This window comes from Triturus cristatus, chromosome 1_1 (genome assembly GCF_964204655.1).
Source record: "Triturus cristatus chromosome 1_1, aTriCri1.1, whole genome shotgun sequence".
In the NCBI taxonomy this organism is placed as follows: Eukaryota; Metazoa; Chordata; class Amphibia; order Caudata; family Salamandridae; genus Triturus; species Triturus cristatus.
The window spans coordinates 1085639193-1085663494 of NC_140579.1; the positions used below are offsets into that span (position 1 = coordinate 1085639193).

The 24302-nt window shown below is 45.6% G+C and overlaps 1 protein-coding gene across 1 annotated transcript in view; it reads left to right on the top strand.

Moving 5' to 3' along the window:
* LOC146871592 (metabotropic glutamate receptor 4-like) overlaps nt 1-22943 on the top strand; it is a 2887050-nt gene extending 2864107 nt beyond the window's left edge. The window contains exon 12 of the mRNA XM_085647231.1: nt 22123-22943. Coding sequence (XP_085503357.1) covers nt 22123-22172 — 50 coding nt within the window. The 3' untranslated portion in view covers nt 22173-22943. The remainder of the gene's footprint in view (nt 1-22122) is intronic.
* The last annotated feature ends 1359 nt before the right edge of the window (nt 22944-24302 follow it).

The window sequence follows — 24302 nt, forward strand, 5'->3', positions numbered from 1 at the left end:
ACACCCCCTAAACACTAAGTGCATGGGACTAACACCCATAAACATTTACGTAGGTGGGACTAATACCCCCTAAAAACTGAGTAAATAGGACTGGCACCCATTACTAATTACATAGGTGGGACTCTAGCCCCCTATAAATAGGTGGGACAATAACCCCCTAAAAACTGACTAAATAAGACATTGTAGAAATAAATAAACATTTTGCAATAAATTAACTCTCTTGGGAAACATTCTTTTCGTTAAATTTTTCCACTCATGAAAACAACAACATTTTGCGTGAAATCTGTAAAACATGTACCACAAACTTGTATTTCCAAAAGTCAATGGTGTGCCTGTCACCGCGACAGGCGTCCAAAAAAACCAATTTGAGCACTTCAAATTCATGCAGACACAACACGCAGTTTTGAAACTTTCAAATGCACCGCTTCGTCGCTACATGAATTAACGGTGAGTGCTTACTGATGACCTTTTTTTTCCCGCTGCTACCATCAAAACACAGTACCTTTAAATACGAAAACCCCATTACTCTGCTTCTTCTTATTTCGTTGAACTGTTCCTTTTTATCTTCCATTTGCTCTTGGTTGCGCCGATGCGTTACACCATAGTGCAAATTCCCCTCAGGCTCTCACTGAACTTGTACTGTAGCACCTGACTTGTGCCCACTCGTTGCCGACTTTTTTTCAATTTGCTTTATTTTGCGCACAAAACGTGGTTGGTATATTAAAGAATCGTGGTTGGCAAAACACATAAGAAGCAGTGTATACATCACGGTCTGGAACAGAAAATATTGTGAACCTTAAAATGGCGGCACGCACAGGAGACGTATGCCGGGTGGCTCACGGCACGCACCGGCTTCAAAAGACTCAAATGCAGCTCCGAACACCACAAGAGATGAAGACGTCATGGCAACTTGAAGAGGGGCTCCGCGCGACATAGATCATGGTAGGTTCCGCGAGCCAATTAGAATTTTTAAAATGAAGCGCAACCGTAATCTATTGCCAGCTATGTAGAGAGAATACCTGACAAACTTTAAAAGCATAAAAAAAAAAATGTACTATTACCGCATCCCATATGATTTAGACAGAATGTATTCTCCTCATGCAGATGGCTCAAAACGGCAGTTCAACAAAAAGAATAAACGGTCACATTTCATTTTTTCCGCTCGTTGGCTTAAACTTGGCAGCTTGCATACGGCATCCCTTACAATTTAGACAGGAAATCGATAACGTAACGTTGTCTCCACACTTGAGCCATTCGCCGAAACACACACCTCCTCGCTCTTTGTCCTCACCCGGGACCACTCAAAGAAGCAATGAGCCCGATCCTTGCCCTGATCTCCACATCAAAACGAACCACATTCTTGAGACACAAACAGTGAACACGAGGGCCCAATCCACGCCCCTGAACCGATGTGCTCCTTTCCTGGTGTAGATCGCCACACCAAAACACCATATTTTAACACCGGGGCCCGAATTTTGCCCCCGAACATTTTCCCAAAAGGTCATCCATTAGTTGAAGCTGATGGTGAACAGCCATTTCACTAGTGAGTCCACAGGGGAACTTCTCACGATGGAGACACTCTCTCCAAACAACAAAACAGCAATGGTAGTCACCAATAAGCTTGTTAGCAGAGGTACATTGTCCTTGAATACTGGAGCATTAAGGTTAGTAGTTGTACTGGCCCTCCACAGACCATCTCCTTCACGACTGTCAGAGGTGCCAACAATAATCATAAGACACCTTGCTTGGTTGCGAAAACATCCACAAAAGACGCTGGGAAACAACACCTTGAAGTAGATACAGTGCTGCACTCAGGAACCACTTGCAGCGCCACTCCTCACTCCACCTGGCACACAAAGGTTTGGGCGACCGGTGTTGTGGTCACTGGTGGGGCTCACGGTGCCAGGAGAATCCGCCAGATGAGGAGTACTTTTCTTTACGCCAAAATTTCTTCAAGTCACACCAGTTTAGTTACACACCAGTCTTTTAGGTTACACGCACGGTTTCTTTAGTCCAACTCGTCGCCAATTGAAGTGACCTGGTTCCATAGGTTGATGTGACACACCAGACGTAGCCAGTATATATCTTAAGTGTATTTATTAAGATGTTAAGTCCATTGTATAGCCCCACCAGGAGCAGCCTGCTAGCTGCTCAGCCCATCCTCTCCTAACTGTCTCCACCACACCAACATTCCAGTCACGTCATCATTCCACATGGAACACTCACACTGGCTGAGCAGCTAACCACAAATAATACAGGAGTACAATTTATCTTATATGAAGATACTACAAATTTTTAACTAGTTTGATTAATTAAGGGTTTTATTCAGAATACTCCAGATCTGTCCATGAACCAGAACTCTGCTACCCAAAAGAAATTGCTGCAGTGTTGGTGTTGATTTCCACATGCACTGGGAACAGAGACGTTTCAAGGCATGGGCAAAGTGGGCTCTGGCCCAGAGCTCCACCCATTCAGGTACCCTGATACAGCCAGCGTTGTTCTGCAGAGAGCCTTGCCCGCATGACCTTTAATAATTTTTAAACCGATTGATTTATATATCATTTTTCTTTAATTTATTTTGAATGTGGCTGATGTGTGAGTCTATTACAGAGTATTTGCAGAGAAATGTTGTGTTATGTTTCATGCAACATCCATAAAACTGTTTTATTTAGAATAGATCGAAAAAGGACATCACATGTTAGAAATGTGATGGTGGCACAGAGATTATTTGCAGTAATGTTAGTGAGCTGCTGCTGTGTTAAACATTGAAAACACACATCACTATCCCTGAATGTTAAATATAAACACATTTATAATTTTGACGAGCGTGCCTATGCTGTCAATGGCTTGTCCAAAGAGGGGATTGAAAGAGTTAAAACTGGATCAGAAATTCAAAGCTGCTCTGAAGAGTGGAACAATTTACATTCTTTTTAGGAGTGCAGAGGGGGGGATTTTTTTTATGTTGTGCCTTCGGTAAAGGAAACTGAAACTTGGCAACACCCTGCTTCTCCTGATGTAAAACCCAGAGCTGGAAAGCAAAAAAAGACATTTTCGATTTTGTCTGTTAGTCGTCATTTTGGCTGCTTCAAACTGTCAGGCAGTGTTGCTGAAGGCATCCTTTGGGCCTCTTTCACTCTTAAATCCCCAGAAATGTAGTTAGCATTAGCAATAAGACATTTAGCATTGATAGTTCGGGAGGAGATGGGACAAGGCAGGCTCAGACTTCGCTATTAACTACACCCAGTACTTCAAGTGCCCGTGGCATACCAGCGGCTGCAGCATGTTTACAGTACAGAAGGCACACATCACAGCTCCAGTCTGGAGAACAGCGCATTAAGAGGTATAATGCTTACCGATTGATCTGCTCCTCGCTTGTCTCTCACTCTCATCTGCCTTTCTTCCTCCTCCGTCCTTCCCTCTCAAACCTACCTCCTTCTCGACCTCCACGCAGCCTGACCTGCCTCGACCACCCTTCTCATTCGTCTTTGTTCTCTCCCTTCCCCCGGCTGGTGTTTAGACCCCTTCATCACTCGCACTACTCACTGCTTCACTGTCCCTGCTCGCCACTCCGGACACAGTGTCTGTTGTCAGCGGGCCCATCGCAGTGCGCTATGCGCCACGTGTCCTGCCCCTGTGATGAGACCTGCGGGCGCTGGCCTGCCAGGGAGAGCTCCTCCTGGGCGTCTGAGAGGAAGCAGCTGTGCTCCCTCTCTGCCAGGATGCAAGGTAGAAAAAAGCAGGTGGCGCTGGTTCGTAGCAGTTCAATACTGCTTGCACCACCTGCATGCTAGCAGGCTTTTCCGGGACCTGCTGCTTTGTACAGGAACACGTTGTACTGGATCAAGAAGGCAGTGCCAGGCTGTGAAAAGCAGGTAGCATGGACTGGAGGAGGAGATCAGTAATAGCGTCATCATCTTTGGCCTGCCCCTCCCCAGCTAAGCTCAGTTAGGCCAATGTGAGCAGTTGGTTTTGGTGAGGGCAGGCAACGGCTGTGAAAAAAGGCCCAAGAATAATAAATGACAATAACAGCCTACAAAATTTAGATGCAAGTCGCGAGCTACTCATGGGGGTTCGGCGAGCTACCGGTAGCACGCAATCGACCGGTTGGAGACCCCTGATCTAGAGCCAACAAAGCAGCCGGGCGAGCCTGGATTGGTCTTGGTTTGATAAATGCACGCATCCCGGGAGGTCAGCGCTCATCAGCATGTATTAGCTCTAGAATTACCACAGTTATCCAAGTAACAGATGGAGCGATCAAAGGAACCATAACTGATTTAATGAGCCATTCACAGTTTAACTGTACCGGCCGTGTGTACTTACACGTGCATGGCTTAATCTTTGAGACAAGCATATGCTACTGGCAGGATCAACCAGGTAGCCGCACCTGCTGACAAGGTGGGGGGCCACGTGCCCATCTCCCCGACCGGCAACCTTCACGCACCCCTCCCTCTCAGGAGCCTGCCAGGGAAAGGAACCAACCCACATTGCGCGTGACCAGATGGCCGAGGAGATAGGCGCGACCAGATGGCTGATGGGATAGGCGCAACCAGATGGCCGAGGGCACAGGCGCGACCAGATGGCCGAGGGGATAGGGGCGACCAGATCGCCGAGCTCAAAAGAGAAGCCATCTGGTCGCTCTGTGCCCCAACAAAAGAGAGAGCGGGCAAGGGGGCATGGGGGACCGGAGGCCCAAGGCCCCAGCTGGGCCCCAGACATGGAGGCTGCGAGGGGGACCCGACGGGCCCTCCGACCCGGGGCCCGCGGACACCTTGACAAGCAGGGGAGGCCTGTACGGGACTGACAGACACCTGTCTTGGGCCCTTGGTGGAGCGGCAGGCCGGAGGACGGGGCCCAGGGCCGGAGCCCCCGACCCAGGGCCTGGCGGGGCCCCTGGACACAGCCAGGGCTCCCAGGCCCGGAGGCGCAGGGGAAGCCTCCCCGGGCCCGCCAGACCCCATCCAGGGCACCCTGCCACGCGGCAGGACCCAGGACAGAGCCCGAGGTGGGGAGGCCGCCCTCCCTGGGGCCCTCAGGGGCCCGGCAGGAGCTCCTGAACCCAGCCAAGCAAGGGGAGGTTCCCCGGCCACAACGGAACCCCTTCCCGGGCCCTTGGCAGTGCCGCAGGTTGGGGGATGGGGCCCAGGGCCGGAGCCCCCGACCCGGGGCCCAGCGGGGCCCCTGGACCCAGCCGGGGCTCCCAGGCCCGGAGGAACAGGGGAAGCCTCCCCGGGCCTGCCGGACCCCGTCCCAGGGCTGGGGCGGCATCCTGGCCCGTCCAGCTGCCGGCTGAGGACCGCTAGGCCGAGAGGGGTCCCAGAGAACCCTGTCCCTAGTAATCCGGAGGAAGGCTACCCCCTTTCTGGTAACCCGCGCGCACCGCGAGGCTCAGTGGACCCTAGGCGCGAATGTGCCCAACCTCCTGGAGCCCTGGCTGGGATCCGGGAGGCAAATGAGCCCTCATCAGGACTTCCAGGCCGGCCCAGTCATCTGGTCGCCCCATTGGAAAGCATTGCGCGCGAGCAGATGGCCGAGGGGAGAGGTGCGACCAGATGGCCGGGACTGAAAGGACTCCCATCTGTCCCACCCGAGCCTTCGCGCTAGGGTTCCCGCCTGCCCACGCAGGGCTCGGGGCCTGCAGGGCTCGGGGGCTGCAGGGCTCCGGGGCTGCAGGGCTCGGGGACTGCAGGGCTCCGGGGCTGCAGGGCTCCGGGGCTGCAAGGCTCGGGGGCTGCAGGGCTCTGGGGGTTCGGAGACCCCACGCTGGGCCTCAGGCATGGGGAGGCCCACAGGAGCTCCCGGGGCCCGGATGCCTGGGGACCCATGGAGCCCGTCCCGGGCACTTTGCCTCGCCGCGGTCTGGAGGAGGGAGCCCCGGACGCTGGGGAGGTGTCGTCCGGGCTTAGCCCATCTGGTCCCCGCCTGAGATCCGCCATCCCCAGAGGGGCGTCCCAGAATACCCTGCCCCTAGTAATCCGGAGGAAGGCTACCCCCCTTTCTGGTAAATCGTGCGCACCGAGTGACGGGGGGGACCCTAGGCCCAGACGCACTCGACCTCCTGGAGCCCTGGCTGGGATCGGGGAGGTGAATGAGCCCCCATCGGGACTTCCAGGGCAGCCCGGCCATCTGTTCACCCCATTGGAAAGCATTGCATGCGACCAGATGGCCGAGGGGATTGGTGCGACCAGATGGCCGGGACCGAAATTACGCCAATCTGCCCACCTGAGCCTTCGTGGGAGGGCTCCTGCCTGCCCTTGCAGGGCTCGGGGGCTGCAGGGCATGGGACTGCAGGGCTCAGGGGGCTGCAGGGCTCAGGAGCTGCAGGGCTCCGGGGCTGCAGGGCTGCAGGGCTCCGGGGCTGCAGGGCTCCGGGGCTGCAGGGCTCCGAGGCTGCAGGGCTCGGGGGCTGCAGGACTCCGGGGCTGCAGGGCTCCGGGGCTGCAGGGCTCCTGGGCTGAAGGGCTCGGGGGCTGCAGGGCTCGGGGGGTTCAGAGACCCCACGATGGGCCTCAGGCATGGGAGGCCCGCAGGAGCTCCCAGGGCCCAGACGCCGGGGACCCATGGAGCCCGTCCCGGGCACTTTGCCTCGCCGCGGGCTGGAGGAGGGAGCACCGGACGCCGGGGAGGTGTCGTCCGGGCTTAGCCCATCTGGTCCCCACCTGAGAACCGCCATCCCCAGGAGGGGTGTCCCAGCATACCCTGCCCCTTGTAATCCGGAGGAAGGCTACCCCCCTTTCTGGTAAACCGTGCGCACCGAGTGACGGAGGGGAGCCTAGGCCCGGACACACCCGGCCTCCTGGAGCCCTGGCTGGGATCAGGGAGGCGAATGAGTCCCCATCGGGACTTCCAGGGCACCCCGGCCATCTGATCGCCCCATTGGAAAGCATTGCGTGCGACCAGATGGCCGAGGGAAAGGTGCGACCAGATGGCCGGGACCGAAAGAACTCCCATCTGCCCGCGCAGAGCCATAGCGGTAGGGCTCCCGCCTGCCCTTGCAGGGCTCTGGGGCTCTGCACCAGGGACCCATGTCCCGGGCAGATGGACACTTGGCAGGCCGCAGAACATGGGCTCCCAGGCCCTGACCGAAACTCAGGAGGCCCGGGGCCGGTCCCTGCTTCTCAACGCAGCCAGGCCGGGGAGATCGGGGAGCCTGCCCAAGCATGAGGGACCCCAGTCCCGGGCACACAGCTCCTCAGGTTGTGCGCTCGTTTTCAACAATTTTTTTCAAAATTGTGCGTAGTTGCGCTGTGCAAAGTCCGCCCAGCCCTACTCAGGACGTGCACTCGTTTTCCACCATTTTTTTCAAAATTCTGCGTAGTGGCGCTACGCAAAGTCCGCCCAGCCCTAGTTTTTGCTTGTAGCATTTCACAAGAGGCTCCATTTGTGGTGGTATGCTCGGAGTCCGGAGCTAGGGTCCATTACACTTTTCCACTGACCACCGCTCTTGGAAACCTGGGGGCCACCCACAATTTTGGGTGGAAATCCCTCCTTGTTTTTCCTGAACCGTGGTACATTTTTTAATCCACTAATATGACAATCAATTTTAATCTCTTTATATAAGTATTCTAAAAACCTTTTCTGTATTTTTATAGTGATTTTAATTAATCAGCAATAAAAATATTTAACTGCCTGACTGAAATATCGAGTGACCAGGTGAATACTGTCCAACACTGGGGGATTGGAATGAGTACTGCATAGTACTGAATAATGCTGTGGTTATTGCACAGAACTGAATGATAGAGGACCCACTGCACAGTACTGGACAAGGGAGGGAGGTGAATGCCTTACCGTACTTAGCGCAAGAGTTGAATACTGCAGAGCACTGGAAGAGAGGGATAAATACTGCTGTGTAATGCATGCTGCTCTGCAGTGGCTCTGAATATTGAACATTAATTTGGATAGGGTTGAAGATTGCACAGTGCTGCTGGGTTAGTTGATTATTGTACTGTACTGAGTGAAGGTGAGCTTTGCTGAACCATGCTGGTGGATAGAAGGAAATATACAATAGTTGGTGAATACTGCATAGCACTAGGCAATGAGGATCAAAACTATTCTAGATGCTGAGGGCATCTTCCGATTACAAATGCTGGGTGATTATCTGACCACTGTCCTCTGCTAGGCACAGAAGGGTCTATTGGCCAGTTTTCTGCAATATTCAAAATACTGAGTAAGGGGTTAGAACACAGCAATGTACTAGCAGAGGTTACAATTACAAAATAATGTGTGATGAGGGTATATTCATAAGAATGCAGGTAATGTTGAATTTTTCCATTTATTAGTATTTTATTGAGCTTCCTTCATGACAGGCTGTACATCACATTTCCATGTAATTCACATAGATGACAATAATAAAACAATAATGAACTACCAAACTTTTGATATTCGAGAAATGGGCCAAGCATCATTGGTATTATCCTAATCATCACAAATGTAGTAGATCACATATGGTTAACACATATTTCTAGTCAGGAGTAAGCAAACACCTACGATGAAATCCATTGGCAGTCCCCCTATATCCATTTATTCTGAACTTGATAGGTTTGCCACTCTAAAAATTACAACAACACCCCTGTGTTAGAAATGGTGGTCTCCAGTTGGCAACGGTTTGCAACTTTGTCCAAATAGGGACCATTGCTTCTAGTCAGGGTAAGGGGGATACACTCCTGAATAACCCCTGCTCACCCCCTTGGTAGCTTGGCACAAGCAGACAGGCTTATCTCAGAAGCAGTGTATAAAGCATTTGTGAACACGTACAGTAATACAGTGAAAACACTACAAATGGACACCACACCAGTTTAGAAAAATAAGTAATCTTTACTAGACTTAACACAAGACCAAATGACAAAAATCCACAATACTGTATCAAGAATATGACTTTAAAATGGTAGAAATAGCTTAGTTCAATGTGGATGGTAAATGCAACACTTTACTCAAAGTACGCTGGATGCGTCACGCAAAACAAACAAAAGGGTCGCAGGGAAGGTGATGCGTCGGTTCCTTGCTTCGGGGGAGGTGATGCGTCGGTTCCTTACCGGAGAGGAGGTGATGCGTCAGTTTCTTACTGCGTTCTGGTTACAATGCGTCAAGATGGCGCAGCGATGCGATGCGAGAATCCGGTGCGATGCAACAAAATGGTGTCCTGGATGCGTCAACTTTGGATGTGATGCATGCATCCCTGATGGCCGTGCGGCGACTCGGTAGACTCATGAGCCACAACAGACCCTGCGACACGCTTCTCTGGTGAGCGACGGCAACCACTGTGGCGGCGGCACGCTTCTCCGGTGATGTGACACGCTTCCTCGGCGATGCAACGGTAAACAGCTGTGGCGGTGACACGCTTCTTTGGCGATGCGACAGCAACTGCTGCGGCGACACGCTTCTTCCTGGTTGCGTCGCACTTCCAACTCCCAGCGACAAACAGTCTCTAGAGGTCCTAAACAGCTGCAGGCACCTCTCTGTATGTTTAAAAAACAGTTGTATCTCGGCACTCTAATATTTGAATACACGGTGATTTTGCATGTAGTAATCAGATATGAACAAATGGCCTATTCGAAGGATTCTGCATCAGTGATAGTTTTCACAAGTAAGAGGACATAAAAAATGCATAGGTCAATAGAGAAAAGAATAAAACATCATACAAGAGTATTTCTGATACAATTTAATGTTATTCTTGTTATTCCAAAAGTGAAGTGTGCAATTCAAAGCACAATAATCAGAATTTTTCAAGCAAACCATAGATTTTTACATATTTAAAATTCAATGCAATTCTTTACAAATTGGGTGCATAATTTGGGCATTTCATTTGAAATGATCTTCACTTTAGACACTGTGTACACATATATACACCAAAGAGAAGGTCCTAATCCTAGAGCCTTCCAAGTTGTAGCAGTTGAAAAGCAACCAAAGACAGCCGACACGTGTTTCGTTACTGTATGTAACTTTTTCAAGGCTGTGAACGAAAACATTTTTTGCAAAGAAATAGTGTTCGTGAGATGCTTTATCTGGTATATATACTTAGATAGAAACAATCTACAATACATCTGTTACTAGTATTGTGCCTGAAGGATAGTCTGCGCATTGATGTTTTCTTATAGTAATATATATAAAATTGTGAATTTGCAATCATTCCTATAAAAACCCATGAACCAACAGAAGACTTAAAGGATTGTGTTGATAAAAAGTACATAGTGACAATAAGAAGAGAAAGAGAAAACCAAAAAGTGTAATTGAGAAAGAGGAAGAACATATGTGATGTATATTTTTAAATAAGAACCATTCTCCAAGGGTGCAAGGGCCCAAAGTGTTACGGACCATTTAGGTTGAAAAACAAACTGAGCATATGTACCTAATTCTCTATAGTAATGATCTGTCCCAGTAAGAAAAGATTGGTTCAGTCGCCATAAAACGTATTTGGTTGATCCTATAAAAGAGTCAAAAATAACGTGTATGGTAATGTCTTTATTTCGTTACCTAATCACTAACAGTTCAGGCTCTACCATGAATATACTCTAAGGACAAACCCATAAGTGTCCTAATTTTAATATTTCATTCCCATTCATTAGTAAGATTTTGTCCCCAAAAAAATAATAGATATATTAATAAAGGATCTGTAGGGAATGTAGGGATGTTTAGATCTGTAATTGTCAACCAATATGATGGAAGACATGAAATCCCGGGTTAAATAATTTATAACCACAAAGAAGAGAAGGGAACAAATTGTTCAATCGTAGGGTCCTGTCGGAGAGTGGTCAAAAATAAACTAGTCATGACACGATTCCCATATGATTGGCCATTTATTTAAAATAAAGTCGGGAAACTATTTAATATCACAAAAGAATTCAAAATATCTAACATAGTGCGGTGATTAAATTCGCCCTTTCAAAGTATCCAGCCCGTCCATGAACGTTTACTCTAGCCCATATGAAATCAGGACAATGCAAATATATATAGTGTAAAGCCTCTGTATGTCTCAAAGACATTGAGGTATTAGATAATAGTATAACACTTAAAATCTGGAATGTTATATCCAGTGTATCGGTTTATTTAAAAAAAGTTTAGAATTATAAATGCCACCCGGTTCCAAAACGTATTAGCTTACTTGTGTGTGGTAGTTATTAGCATATAGTAGTAAAGGCTGTTGATATGCCTCTGCAGAAAAAGGAAGAAGAAAACTGATGATGTGATGAGACCCCCTTCCAAAACGAGGAATAATCAATGCCTTCCTAAGTGAAAGGTGCAACGAGTTTACTTATGGACACGGATAGTTTGTGAAACAAGGAAGGGCTCTGATATGTCCCTGTAAAATAAAAATTAGAACAAACAATTTTTTTGTTTTAAAAACGACATTTAGAGAAGGGAATTTCTTGGTATTAAGATAGGAAAAGTATCGCTCATTCCTATCATGTATCACTTACTTCTAAAAAAGTAGCATGGTCCGCGAGTCGAGGCAATCTTGTCGGGTACACAGAGACAGCCATTTTGGGCTTTTTCACTATTTAAGCATTAGGGTCATAGAAATGGAAAGTGGACAATTCGATTCCTAGATCCAGTTTGAGTTACTGAGATAGAAGACGGACTGGGAACCTTTTGTTCACTCGTAGCCGCCATATTTAAAAGATAATAGATGTGTATCTAAATAGACCGTAAGCATTAGAGGTAGGCATAAAGTTCGAACAGTTAGAAATAACACTATCGCAGAATATCCAATTGTATCCCGTGGTAGTCGATTGATTTATTTACTAGGTGTTACTGCTAAAACGTCCTCAATAAAGAGGAAAATAGTGTGGGGCGAATTGCAACTGTCATCAGTATCACTATTTGAAGTGTGATATAGATCTTATTTGTTAAAGTAGTCCTTAATGACAAAGAGAAATATTATGAAAAAGTGAAGCAGAGAAAGTTACCCCAACAGAAAGAAAAATAAAAAATATAAAAATAAATAAAATTTTATAATTTATGAATCATGAACTTTAGAACGAATATCACAATTTGTGTAATTCAACATATTGAACTTGTAATATCAGGAGACATTACGATAATACCAGTGATCAAGGTTCTTGAGAGATAATGATTTAACACAATAACATTCATAAGAGACACCATCTTAATACATAGTTAGTGTGTAAGACTCTGTGTAACTAAACACATTCTGGTCATTGATGGGTCTCATGCCATTAGATTTCACATATTATCTGACATTGGAACTGCCATGATACACATACCTTATTATGTATACTGAATTTGAGATGTACAATTTGATATATTACATTTTGTGTATGATAGTAATCTGATTTGGCCAATCATTTAGGAACACATGTAGTTCTTTATTGAAATGTATACCTTGTTCTACCGCCCGAAGGAGTATAATCCATTGGTCTTCCATTTTTCTAAGAATGGCGGTTCGATCTCCACCCCTGGGGTCCTTATAAGCCTGCGCTATTCCATGAAATCTTATATTTGTTAAGGACATATTGGGATGGACTCTATTGAAATGAACTGCCATTGGGTAGCTACTGTCGTTGTTGCGTATCGCCCTTACATGTTCTTGGATCCTTTCTTTCAGTGCTCGTATGGTGCTGCCGATGTAAATCAGATTGCAAGGACATTTTATGGCATACACTATATATTTTGATTCACAATTCATGAAATCCTTGATGTAGTATGTAGTAGGAGTGTTATAGCAAAATTCCTTAATGCCCTTGTTAGCCAGAGAGCACATATTACAATGGGCACATTTAAAAAAGCCTTTTGGTTTTGTTGTTTACCAAGTGATGGTGTTTGATCTTGCAGGTAAGTAACTTGTGCAAAGAATATCTCTCAGGGTTTTACTCCTCCTGTGTATTATCCTTGTTTTTTTTGTCAGATGTTCAGTTAAGGATTTGTCTAAGGCAAGAAGATGCCAATGCTTAGATATAATTTTATAGATGGCATTACTTTCAACATGAATGTCCATGATCATGCCTAGCTTGTTTTTATTCTCTTTGTAGGTATCCTTGTCTTTTTTCTTTAGTAATCTGTGTCTAGGTGTCTTAATTATTCGCTTTTTCGCTTGTTCAAGCATATCTGGGGAGTAGCCTCTGCATTTAAAACGTTCCTGTAGATTATTGAGTTCTTGAAGGAAAACCTCATCCTCACTGCAATTCCTACGTATACGGGTCATTTCTCCCAAAGGTATGGCTTTGATTTGGGCTTTAGCGTGGGCACTGGTCGCGTGTAGGATCGCGTTACATGCTGTTTTTTTCCTGAACAATTTAGACATGATTTTGGGGCCCTTTGTGTATATTGTGGTGTCTAAGAACTCAATTTCTGTGGTGTTGAAATTTGAAGTAAATTTCAAATTGAAACAGTTATCATTCAGATATTTGGTTAGAGCTGTAAATTCCAACTTGCTCCCTGCCCAGATGACAAAGATGTCATCTATGTATCGGCCCCAATACATAATGTGTGTTGTCAGATTGGGGGGGCCATCTGTCCATAAATGCTTTTGTTCAAATTTGCCCATGTATAAATTGGCTACAGAAGGAGAAAATTTGAAGCCCATAGCCACACCCATTGCTTGTTGGTACCAGGTGCCTTGATGTAAAAAGACATTATTTTCCAGGACCACCCGTGTCATATCTATGACCATCTCTGTGTGTTCATATAGGGTGGCATCCCGTTGGTATAGAATGTCCGTCAGAGCTTGTAGACCCTGCTCCCAGGGAATACTGGTGTACAAAGCGCTGACGTCTAGTGTGGCAAAGGAAAGCTTTGTTGTCCATTCTATCTCTTCCAATGTATTGAGAAGGTCCCCAGTGTCCCTAAGATAGGAGGGAAGATTTAGAACAAAAGGTTGCAAAAAAATGTCAATGTATTCTGATAGATGCTCTGTAGGTGATCCGATGCCCGAAACTATGGGTCTACCTGGAGGAAATGCATTTGTCTTATGAATTTTGGGAAGAATATACATACATGGCACTTTTGGTGTTGATGTGTGTAGATATCTGGCTTCACCATCTGCACCTCTCTGTAGGTTAGAATTCCCAGCAAGGAAATTCAGGGGGAGCTGGTGGTGAAGTCTTTGTGTCACTGAGACTTCAGACAGGAAGCAAGCTTAGTTCAAGCCCTTGGAGATCTTCCTCAAGATGACAAAGCAAACAGCAAAGTCCTTTTCTCCTTTCCTTGGCAACAAGTAACCACTGCAGGCCAACCCCAGACAGAAAACAGCACAGGGGCACAGGGCAGTAATCCTCCTTTAGCTTCTCTGGTTTCTTCTCCTTGGCAAAGGTTCCTCTTGATTTCCCAGAAGTGATCTAAAGTTCTGGGGTCTGGGTCCCCCTTTTTATACACACAAATCCTTTCTCTTTGAAGGCAGAGAGTGTCTGTACCTAGTCCAAACCAGTTCTGGGTGTATTCTGCCAGTGCACAACTTCTTCCTTTGTCAGTGTGGGCCAGGGTCATCGTACGCACCACAGGAGGTTGAGCCAGCATTGTGGAAGGCAGGCACAGCCCTATTCAGGCCCAGGTGCTACTCCTCCCAGCACTCCCAATCCAGATAGGTCTATTCAGCATAGTGCTGACTCACTCTGTCTCCTGGAGCCACCCCAGCCCCCTGTCACTCACAAACCAGACATGCAACACACAACCTAGCAGAGATGGTTAGGTAAGAAAATACCTACTTTCTAAAAGTGGTATTTTCAAACACAGAATGTTAAAACCAACTTTACTAAAAGATGTATTTTATCCTTCTGAGTTCAGGCATACTAAATGTGTTTTTCTACCATGTTCCCTGGGTCAGTTAGGATTATAAGATGTTATAATCAAACTGCCCATTCTGTCCTATGGGAACAGGTAGCCTTGCAATAGTGAAAAACGAAATTGTCTGTAATTCATTATCAGGACATGCCACACACATCAGGGCATGTCCTACCTTTCACATACAATGCACCCTGCTCTAGAGCCTACCTTAGGGGTGGCTAACATGTAGAAAAGGGTAGGTTTAGGGACTGGTAAGTGGGTGCACTTACCAAGTCAACATGGCAGTCCCAGACTGCACACAGGCTCTGCAATGGCAGGCCTGAGCCATATTTTACAATCAGTGCTGCAAGCCCACCTGCAGCATTTGATTTACAGGCCCTGGGCACACACGGTGCACTGTACTAGGGTCGGACAAGTAAATCAAATAAGCCAATTATGAAGTCACTAATCCATTACAACAATTTACAATAGAGAGCATATGCACTTTAGCACTGATCAGCAGTGGTAAAGTGCCCAGAGTCATAAAACCCCCAACAGGTCAGAAAAAATACAGGAGGAAGGGAAAAATTTCAGGGATGACCCTGCAAAAAGGGCCAATTCCAAACAACCAGCAAAATTAGAGTGATTCATCCAGCAGAAAGGGACCATATTCTGCCCACACGTTTCTCTTTATCCAGGCCCATGTGCTCCCCTCTAATGCACCTTGTTGTGTCATGTGCCTGGTAGGAAATAATTGCCAATTTACATATACATTTTTCTTTCCTAAAGTTGCCTTCCATTTGTTACATCAAGTTTGGCATGCATTTGCATTTATGACGCATGGGCTAGTTTCTTAGAAACGCCAACCTTAATGACACAAAAGAACTTCGTGAAAATAGTGACACACTGCCTTGGCATTATGTGCAAGGCATTCCCGTGTGTAATACATATGTGTTTGTTATTACGTCCATATAGCGACGCAGCTATCTCAGGAATATAAACAATAGACATCTTGATCACAATCAGAGCCCGAGGCAAGGATGCGGTTTTCTATATATATCCTTTTGTTTCCTAATACAATCAGAGGAGACACTTCTGACTTCGAGGGGTCCCTGCATACTGAAGCTTTCAACTAGCAGCTCATTGGTATCTCCAGAATGGGTGTCCAGTTCGTGACCCCAATGGGGTCCTACATTCTCACCCACCAGGTAAAGGGATAGATCATGCAGAAAGGGGTTTCTTAGCAGACCATCCATTCACACCTTAGACATCGCAGGAGTACGCTAGATTGTTTGTTATGAGCCCCGGTGTTTCCCAATTTAAGACTAGGTAGCTAGACGACCTTTTACCTTTATTTGTCCTACCTTGCTCTACATAACGGCTCTGGCACTGACCTTTTACCTTATGCGCCAAATAAATGTTGTGTGGTTTTCTTAGAAAACTAGCCTCATTTATTATGCATGAGGATTCTTTTTTTTAATTATTTTATTTTACGTCCAACCAGTAGTTACATAGCTTGATTACATCACGTTGTTATATATTAAACTTATTTATCATATGTGAATACCATCTATATCACATACATATCATTTATAAGCCTGGGCCAAGCACTACACTATGCTCGCGTAGTTTGCGAAGTTTGCGCTACTTCGCACTACGCGAATTGCACGTAGCACAGTGCAAACACGCGTAGCGTTGCTTAGTGCAGCGGTCATTTTTTGCTTGCTCGCAGTCCTCAACGTCAAGTTGGCGACCGCTAGCAAGCAAAATGAAATGCCGGCGAGACTTTTTCCTCGTTCGCGATCAGCAACATCAAGTTGGCGATCGCGAGCGTGGAAAATAAATCTCCCGGCGAGATTCTCAACGCGGGGAGATCAGGTTTCTCATTGCGAGTAGTCGCGTATGCTCGCGACCGCTCGCGATGAGAAACTACCAGTTCGCGTTGAGAAAGCTGCCGCTAGAGTAAAAATCTACTCGAGCGGCAGAAAACTACAGCTCGCACTGTGCAAGATGCCGTTTTCAATGATTGCACAGTGCCGGATGCTTGTCCGCACTGTGCAATCATTGAAAACGGCATCTTGCACAGTGCAAACAGGGTACTACGCAGTTCGCGAACTGCTACGCGTAGTGCGAAGTGCACTTTGCGTAGCTACGCGTAGCGCTACTTCGCGAACTACGCCCAGGAGTAATCATTTATCTCCTTGCAGCCCCAGATTTCGACAATTGACAACCTGTTTCACTGAAGTTCCCCTCCCCGACTTGGTCTGTTGCTATGCATCATATATATGTGTCCGCTATGATTATCCTCGTCTACCATGTTTATGTGGAAGATGTGTGATCTTAAAGGTCAGTCTGTGGTTTCGGACTCTGAGGCTGCCTGCAAGTACTGGACCAGCGGTTCCCAGAAATCACTGGGCCGTGAAGCTTGTGGTATGTCTTCTGCATAAGTCTCTAGCGTTGTTTTGTAGTAGGTCATATCCGCCATCCAGTTTTTAAGTCTTGGGGGCCTCTTGCTTCCCCACCGTATAGCTATGCGTCTCTTAGCAAGCAATAACGCGACCGCCAAGAATTTCCTACGTCTGGCATGTTTAAGCTTCCTGACTCCTAGAAGGCACACCAGAGGTGTGTTGGGAATCTGTTCCGATAACATCTCAGTGAGTATGTTAGTGAGGTCCCTCCAATATATCTGCAATTGAGGGCATGCCCATGACATATGCAGAAAGTCAGCGTTTGGTGCATTACATCTCTGGCAGTTATCTGTCTCCCTAAGACCAATTTTGTGTAATTTAGTCGGCGTGTAGTAAAATTGATGGAGGATCTTGAAATGAATTATGCGCAAGTTGCAGTTTGACGTGAGAAGCGTGAGTTGTGTACAGCTGTACTGCCAGTCGTGTTCGTCTATTGTCTCACCCAGTGCAGTTTCCCACCTATGAGCCGCTACATTAGACTTCCCCGCCTGTTCCTCTTGGGCCTCATTGTATAGTCGCGTCACCAGGTTCGTGAATGTAGGTGCTGTTAATAGTATTTGTAATGTGTTCAATTGCATGGGTTCTTCTGGGAACGTGGTATATAGTGACCTGATTGCTGTGCGTAGTCGTAGGTACGCACATTTTTTCAAGGGGGACTGATGGGCACAAAGTGAGGGGTCTGCCAGGTTTATGAATTTATTATGTGGGAATATAGTGCCCAAAGTTGTCAGCCCCATCTCTTCCAACAAAGTGTGCATTTTCTTTTCCTGCGTTACAGTGAGTTTGGGATGTCTGGCCGTGGGTAACACCGGTGTGTAAATCGAGAGCTTGTGTGCTCTTTGTGCCAGCGCGTGCCACGCCCTAGAGGTGCATTGAGCTGTTTGTATCTTATCTTGTGGCGTATATTTCATCGGGTCCGCTATAAGAGCAGTCAGTGGCATGGGATGTACGCTATCCTTCTCCACCGCGATATGTGGAATATGTGCATGAGGTTTCATCCAGTAGTGTGCATGCTGTGCTTGCACGCAAAGGAAATATAATTGGAGGTCCGGCACCCCAAAGCCTCCTAGATGGTATGGTTGAGTCAAGGTCTTCCAACTAGTCCTGGCCTGTTTTCCTGCCCAAGTCAGTTGTTGCAAAATAGAGCATAGTCTGACAAAGAATGCTTTAGTTAGCCATATTGGTATATTCCAGAACAGGTATAGGAACCTAGGCAGTATGATCATTTTCTGTAAAGCTATCCTATCTGCCATGGAGAGAGGCATTTTAATCCATTCGTCCACCTGCTCTTCCAATCTCACCAGTGCTTTATGCATGAGGATTCTTAGTATCACACAGCAGGATTACCATCTTCTGTAATACTAACTCTGTCCAAAAGTCACCGCTATCGTCATCCTTGGATGACAGGCCCACAGTACCATTACGCATCTAGGAAGAAGCCCTGAGGGCACCTTTTGGGTATAAAAGAACTACATCTTCACTGGGCAAACCAGAGGAGAAACTTCCATGCTGACACAAGACGCTGAGATTCCTGCTCGCAGAAATTCCAGCACGCAGTTCGTTCTCTCCCATCAGTTAATGGTGTTGGTTCTTTCCTAGGGGGATTCTTGTGTTTATACCCAAATTCATGCTAGGTACACTTACGTACATTTAGATAGGGTCTTCATAGTAGGAGTACGCCTGATTTTTTCAACTTTTTTATATGCCTGCATAATATTCACTGTTTTAACACCATGGTAGAACTCTGTTGGTGCTCTCAATCTTATATATCTGTTTCTGTCTAATGGTTGTTGCAGCACACATTTTTTATATTAGAATAACGCTGGTTCAATAAATGCTTATTGAAAAACGTCCCCATCATTCATTCTGTGTATCTCTCTGAGACTAAGTGAGCATGAGTGACTGAGCGAAAAGTGCTGTACTGCTTCCACGATCCCTGAGGGGTCATGGCTGTCATGTTCGATAGTTGCCAGGAACTATTTGCTCCTTGGTAAGGGGGGTTTATAGTGGCACTGTGAGCTAGCTGGTCTACAGGCTAACATATCTTTTGTGGGTGTCTGGAATCAGTCTGGACACCAATCCCATAGTTTATGTTGTCTAAAAGAGCAGATCCTCTATATATTTATAGGAACTACACGACAGTCTTAATACTGTATATGTATGCATATGTAAGCTGTGTCACCAAGATGGTGGAACTCTATTTTATTAACTGTTTTGACACTCATTATAACTTTTGTCTGCTTCTTTCTATTAATCACTGAGGCACATATCTTCTATACAAGAATCACTACGGTTCAATGTATATTGAAAAACGTCCCTCTGTGTATTCTTTTATATATTTCTCTGAGGGAAAGAAAGTGCAAGTGATTGAGAGAAAAGTCCTAGGTCTGTCACCATGGTTCCCGAGGGAACAGGATTGGCATGTTCTCTTGTTGCCAAAGCTGCTCGCTCCCTGTCTAGGTTCAGAGGGGCTAACGGTGGCACTGTGAGCTAGCTGGTCCAAGGGACAACATATCCTGTGGGGTTGCATGCAATCAGTCTGGCGGCATCCTAAGTTTGTCGTACACAAACGAGCAGTCCCTACTGATTAGTGGAAACTATACGACAGTTGGGCCCCATCTAATTCCAAGCCTACCATTTCAAAGTGGTATTTTATTTGTCTTGGCTTTCAATGCAACATTCAGGTCATCCTATCTGGTCATATTCAACCTTCCTCTGGGTTGCTTCAATATGGAGGCCAAAGTATTACCTTCTGCCACTGTCCACTTCAAGAATTCTCTCATCCAGAATGCTAGGGCTGGAGGGGTGATGGCTACTGTTGCTTGGCCGTGAGCAAGGCAAATCAGCAACCTAGTCTCAACCCTAGCAAGCGTCTACTTTTTAATCAGACCCAACAAAATTCCTAGTAGTGCATTATCATATTACATCCCAGTAGCCTCTTGAATCATTTCCTGCATCGCTGTCCTGTGGAGTTCGAGATCTGGGAAACTCCAGAACATATGTAGTAAGTTTGCATTAGTACTCTGACATCTGGAACAACCATCTGGACGGCCAAGAAGATCCTATCTAGCCTCTTATTCGTGAGGTACACTCTATGAAGTGTCTTCTAATGGGAGAAATGAAATCAGGCATTTCTACTTTCAAGGTGTATTGAAGAATTTGAGTACACTCTTTCCCTTGCTTCCGTAAAAGAGAGCTATCGATCCTAGACTGTGTAATTAAGCTTAGACACATCACTGTTAAAGCTCTCCTGACATCACCGTGCGTCAACACACCTTGTAGAGTGTCATTGGGGGTTGGTTCCTCATCTCTCTAATTCCATGTGGATTTCAGATATCACACCACTGACCCGAATACTAGGAACTGACCCACCAAAATTTGCATACATTGTTGTAACTACTCAAAAGTAGTGAGCTTAGGGTTCTTCCCAACAACCCCCCCTAACATTGAATCCCAGGTTACTCAGGTGTGGATGAATCAATAACAGGATCTCTGAAGTCAGTGATGTTTCTTAACTCTTCACAGTACTTGGAGCTTGTACAATTTTTTGCATATTGGCTGACAGGGTTTAATACTGCCATACCTAACAAACTGAATAATATTGGGCAATTGGCTACATAATGTACCAGGAGATACAGCTGAATAATAAACTGAAGGAACTAAACATGTAACTGCACTGTATAAATGAGGTGAACGCTACACAGTACTGTCTGATGGGAGCAAATACGGCCATACACGGCACCTCGTTTTGTGACAGGCTCAATCCAACAGCATATAATGTTATTGGATGAAGACTGCACAATACTGGGTGATGCAGTAATGAGTTATGCAGCGATAACTGGACAGTGCTGGATACTCCTGCAAAACATATTCTGTTGTTGGCGTGTGTATTGCACAAATCTGGTTGATGATAATGTGATTTGTGCACAGTATTGACAGCTGATATTCTTCAGTTCTACCAGAAATTATGTGTCTGTCCCTAGGTTTGTGGCTAACCTTTACCTATCTCACTTATTCTATTCACTGAAGTTGTCCTTTGATATAATTTATACCACTATATCAGATTAGGGTTTTTCACCATACAATTTATGAGGTTCAATTTTACACATTTCCTTTTTTGATGTTTATATTTTCTGTTTAACCTTTTTTATCCAGAGCCCAGTGGTCTGAATTAATTAATCAAAAGCAGTTGCCACATTACAACATATTCAAAATGCTGCTGCATGAGTCCTCCTCGACAAGAGAAAAGATGTTGGTGTCTCTGCAAAGACCAGGGAGCTTCAGTGACTCCGTCTACTAATATGAACCTCTTCCAAAGTTGCATCACATTCACCACAACACCTCATGTTACATTGTGCTGGAGAAATCCAGATGTGCAAACCCTCATGCAGTGTGTGATCCAGTTCCCAAATTCTCTTGGCACCGAACGCTACAAATGCAGGGGCTGGACATATGATTCAGACCCCAAGGTGCTAGCTTTTAAAACTACCCACCCACTTTTTTTTTTTTTTTAAATAATCTTAGTTTTAGGAAGAAACATATGACCTGGCTGTATGACAAACAGCCTTACATGCCAGACGGATCTTCAAGATGGTTTTCCTTTCTGATTTCTATGTTTTGCTAGCATCAAGAAAGACCATTATTCAGGTCGAAAGTTTGCACCATATGAATATTTTATTACATAGATAAATAATTGCAATATGAAATCATGAATATGAATCACAAAAAATATTTATGTTGACACTGCTTTTGAAGACGACTTTAGTGGGTAAGAATATAAATTTACTTAGCGCACCATATAGATTTAAGTGTATTGACACTGTGCAAGTTAATATTAATTCCTGGTCGTTAATTAAATGGCATAACTATAGGAGGTTTTATTTATATCTTGAAATATAAATAGATCTTAATAATGTATTTTTTCTTTGCTCTCTTTCTACAGCTCTGGCGACCAAACAAACTTATGTCAGCTACAGCAACCATGCCATCTAACTTTGCAACTTTGTGACCATCCCCATCAGCCTTCACTCTGTGGAGGGCAAGAGGGAGGCCGTCAGCGGCACGCGGCGGCAGAAGAAGTGCACGTTTCTCCTGCGCATCGCTGGGGTGCCGGGTTCCACAGCCAAGGGCTACTGCGGTGCTTCTGGGGAGGATACTGAATAGCAAACCCAGAGAAGGAACACGAAATGCAAAGACAAACAAACATACAGACGGATGCCAGGGTGGCGGGACAAGGTTGCGCAACAGACGCGTGACGGACGGGAAGTCTTTCCGGGGCAGGACGTCTTATGTCCGCTTCGTTTAATTTTGTCAAAAAATTGTGGGAACGTTTGTGGAGAAGTACTTTTTTTCTTCTTTCACTCTCAAAGACTTCAGTTTTGCTTCTGATTTTCCATTCCCACCGGTTATTTTTGGTCTATTTCCTTCTCTCCTTTGCTTTCATTTCTGCCACCACCACCCATTCACTACCATTCCCTGCCCATTACTTCGACCACATTGTTGCAAAAAAAAGTTAAAAAAAGAAGCAAGACAAAAAAATCAGACTGTGTGGCAGTGCCGTATCCATTGTTGGTTGATCAGTGTATGTAATTAAATATGATTTGGAAAAAACACGCTTGCTTTATGTACCGACCAATCAAAAGCGAGAAAAAAACGAAGTCCAATGCCTGACTGTAGATGAATTATCCAATGCGTAAAAGCATGAAAAAGTCTCATTTTTATTCAAGAATATTTCTAATAAAAGAGAAAATGTTTGGTTTTGTAGAGAGGACTCCTCCTTTTCAGAGATGCCAGAGCATCATTAACTTTGCCCATCAGGTGCGCACATTATCCCCCCTGTCTTTCCCTGATGTCAGGTGAAGAAGTAATGCATCATGGGATACTTCCTCTATATTGACTCTAAAATGAGAGGCTTGAGAACACTTCCTAGTGCTGCACAGTATTAGGGATTGTTTATATTTCAGTCCCCTGTCCAATTTTTATTCCAGCATTTTCTTCTTTGTTCTTGGATTTTCTCCAATAATTTTTGTTCCAGCATCCACTTGCCTTCAGCTCTTCGCAGCCAAAATCGGACCTTTGCCTTATAGTATTTCATTTCTCGCCGGTCTCAAGAGGGTATTTTGTCTTTGGCATGTTCGTTACTGGGTGCCTGCTGTCCACCAGCATCATCATGGCCACAGGAAGGGGCCGCCCTTACCTCTGACAGACAAAAACTAGGAAACTAAGAGAATCTCAATGTCCAACTCTTGACAGACTTTGACACACACAAATTAGTCTAGCGAAGGAGATTGATCTCTACCAAGGGCCTTTACTGGATCCCTCCCAGACTCTTGCAAATGACGGCAACAGCATCAGGAAATCCTGCAACTGTGGAATGAAAATTTGATGTTAAGACAGGCCTTGTCTACCGGAGGAACAGATCTTTCAATGAATTCATATTCTATTCTATGTTTTTCTAGAAATAAATTAAGAGTTTTTGTGTGCCTTGACAGTACACTTCACCTTCCATCCAATGCAATTCACTGAAGATAAGTCTAAGGTGGGTTATCTAATGAGAGCTCTGCCCGGACCAGCATACGCTTGGGCTATGTTACTGATTTACATTAGAGATCCCAGTATTCTCAATTAGTATAATTTCTTGAAAAGTTTCAGGGAAACATATGAGTGATTAGATCTGGAGTTTTTATCCGAGGAAGCCTTGTGTCATATTCAGCAGGAGAGCAGTGATGTCCTTATGTATATCACCAGATTTCCACAGACGGAGGCCGAGATAACCTGTATTAAGAGGACCCTAATGACCTTGTTATAGAGAGGACTCAGAGAGGATATATTGGACGAGCTGATTAATTCTGCTTGCTCTGCAATTATCCACAAACTAACAGGTCTGGCACTTCTGATTGAAAACCATCTACAGAAACTTAGGTCACAGAAGCTCAAATCTCAAACTTCCCCTGCTGCCTGGAGTACTAGAGTTCTTTTTACCAGAAGATTGGAACAAGATCTTGAGGAATCTTCAACTGCAAGTTGAGAGGAATCCATGCATATTTGTTGAGCTCAAGGATCACTTTCAGTTGCTGGTATAAAACACCAACAGAAGAATAGACTCTGCATGTACTGAGGCCC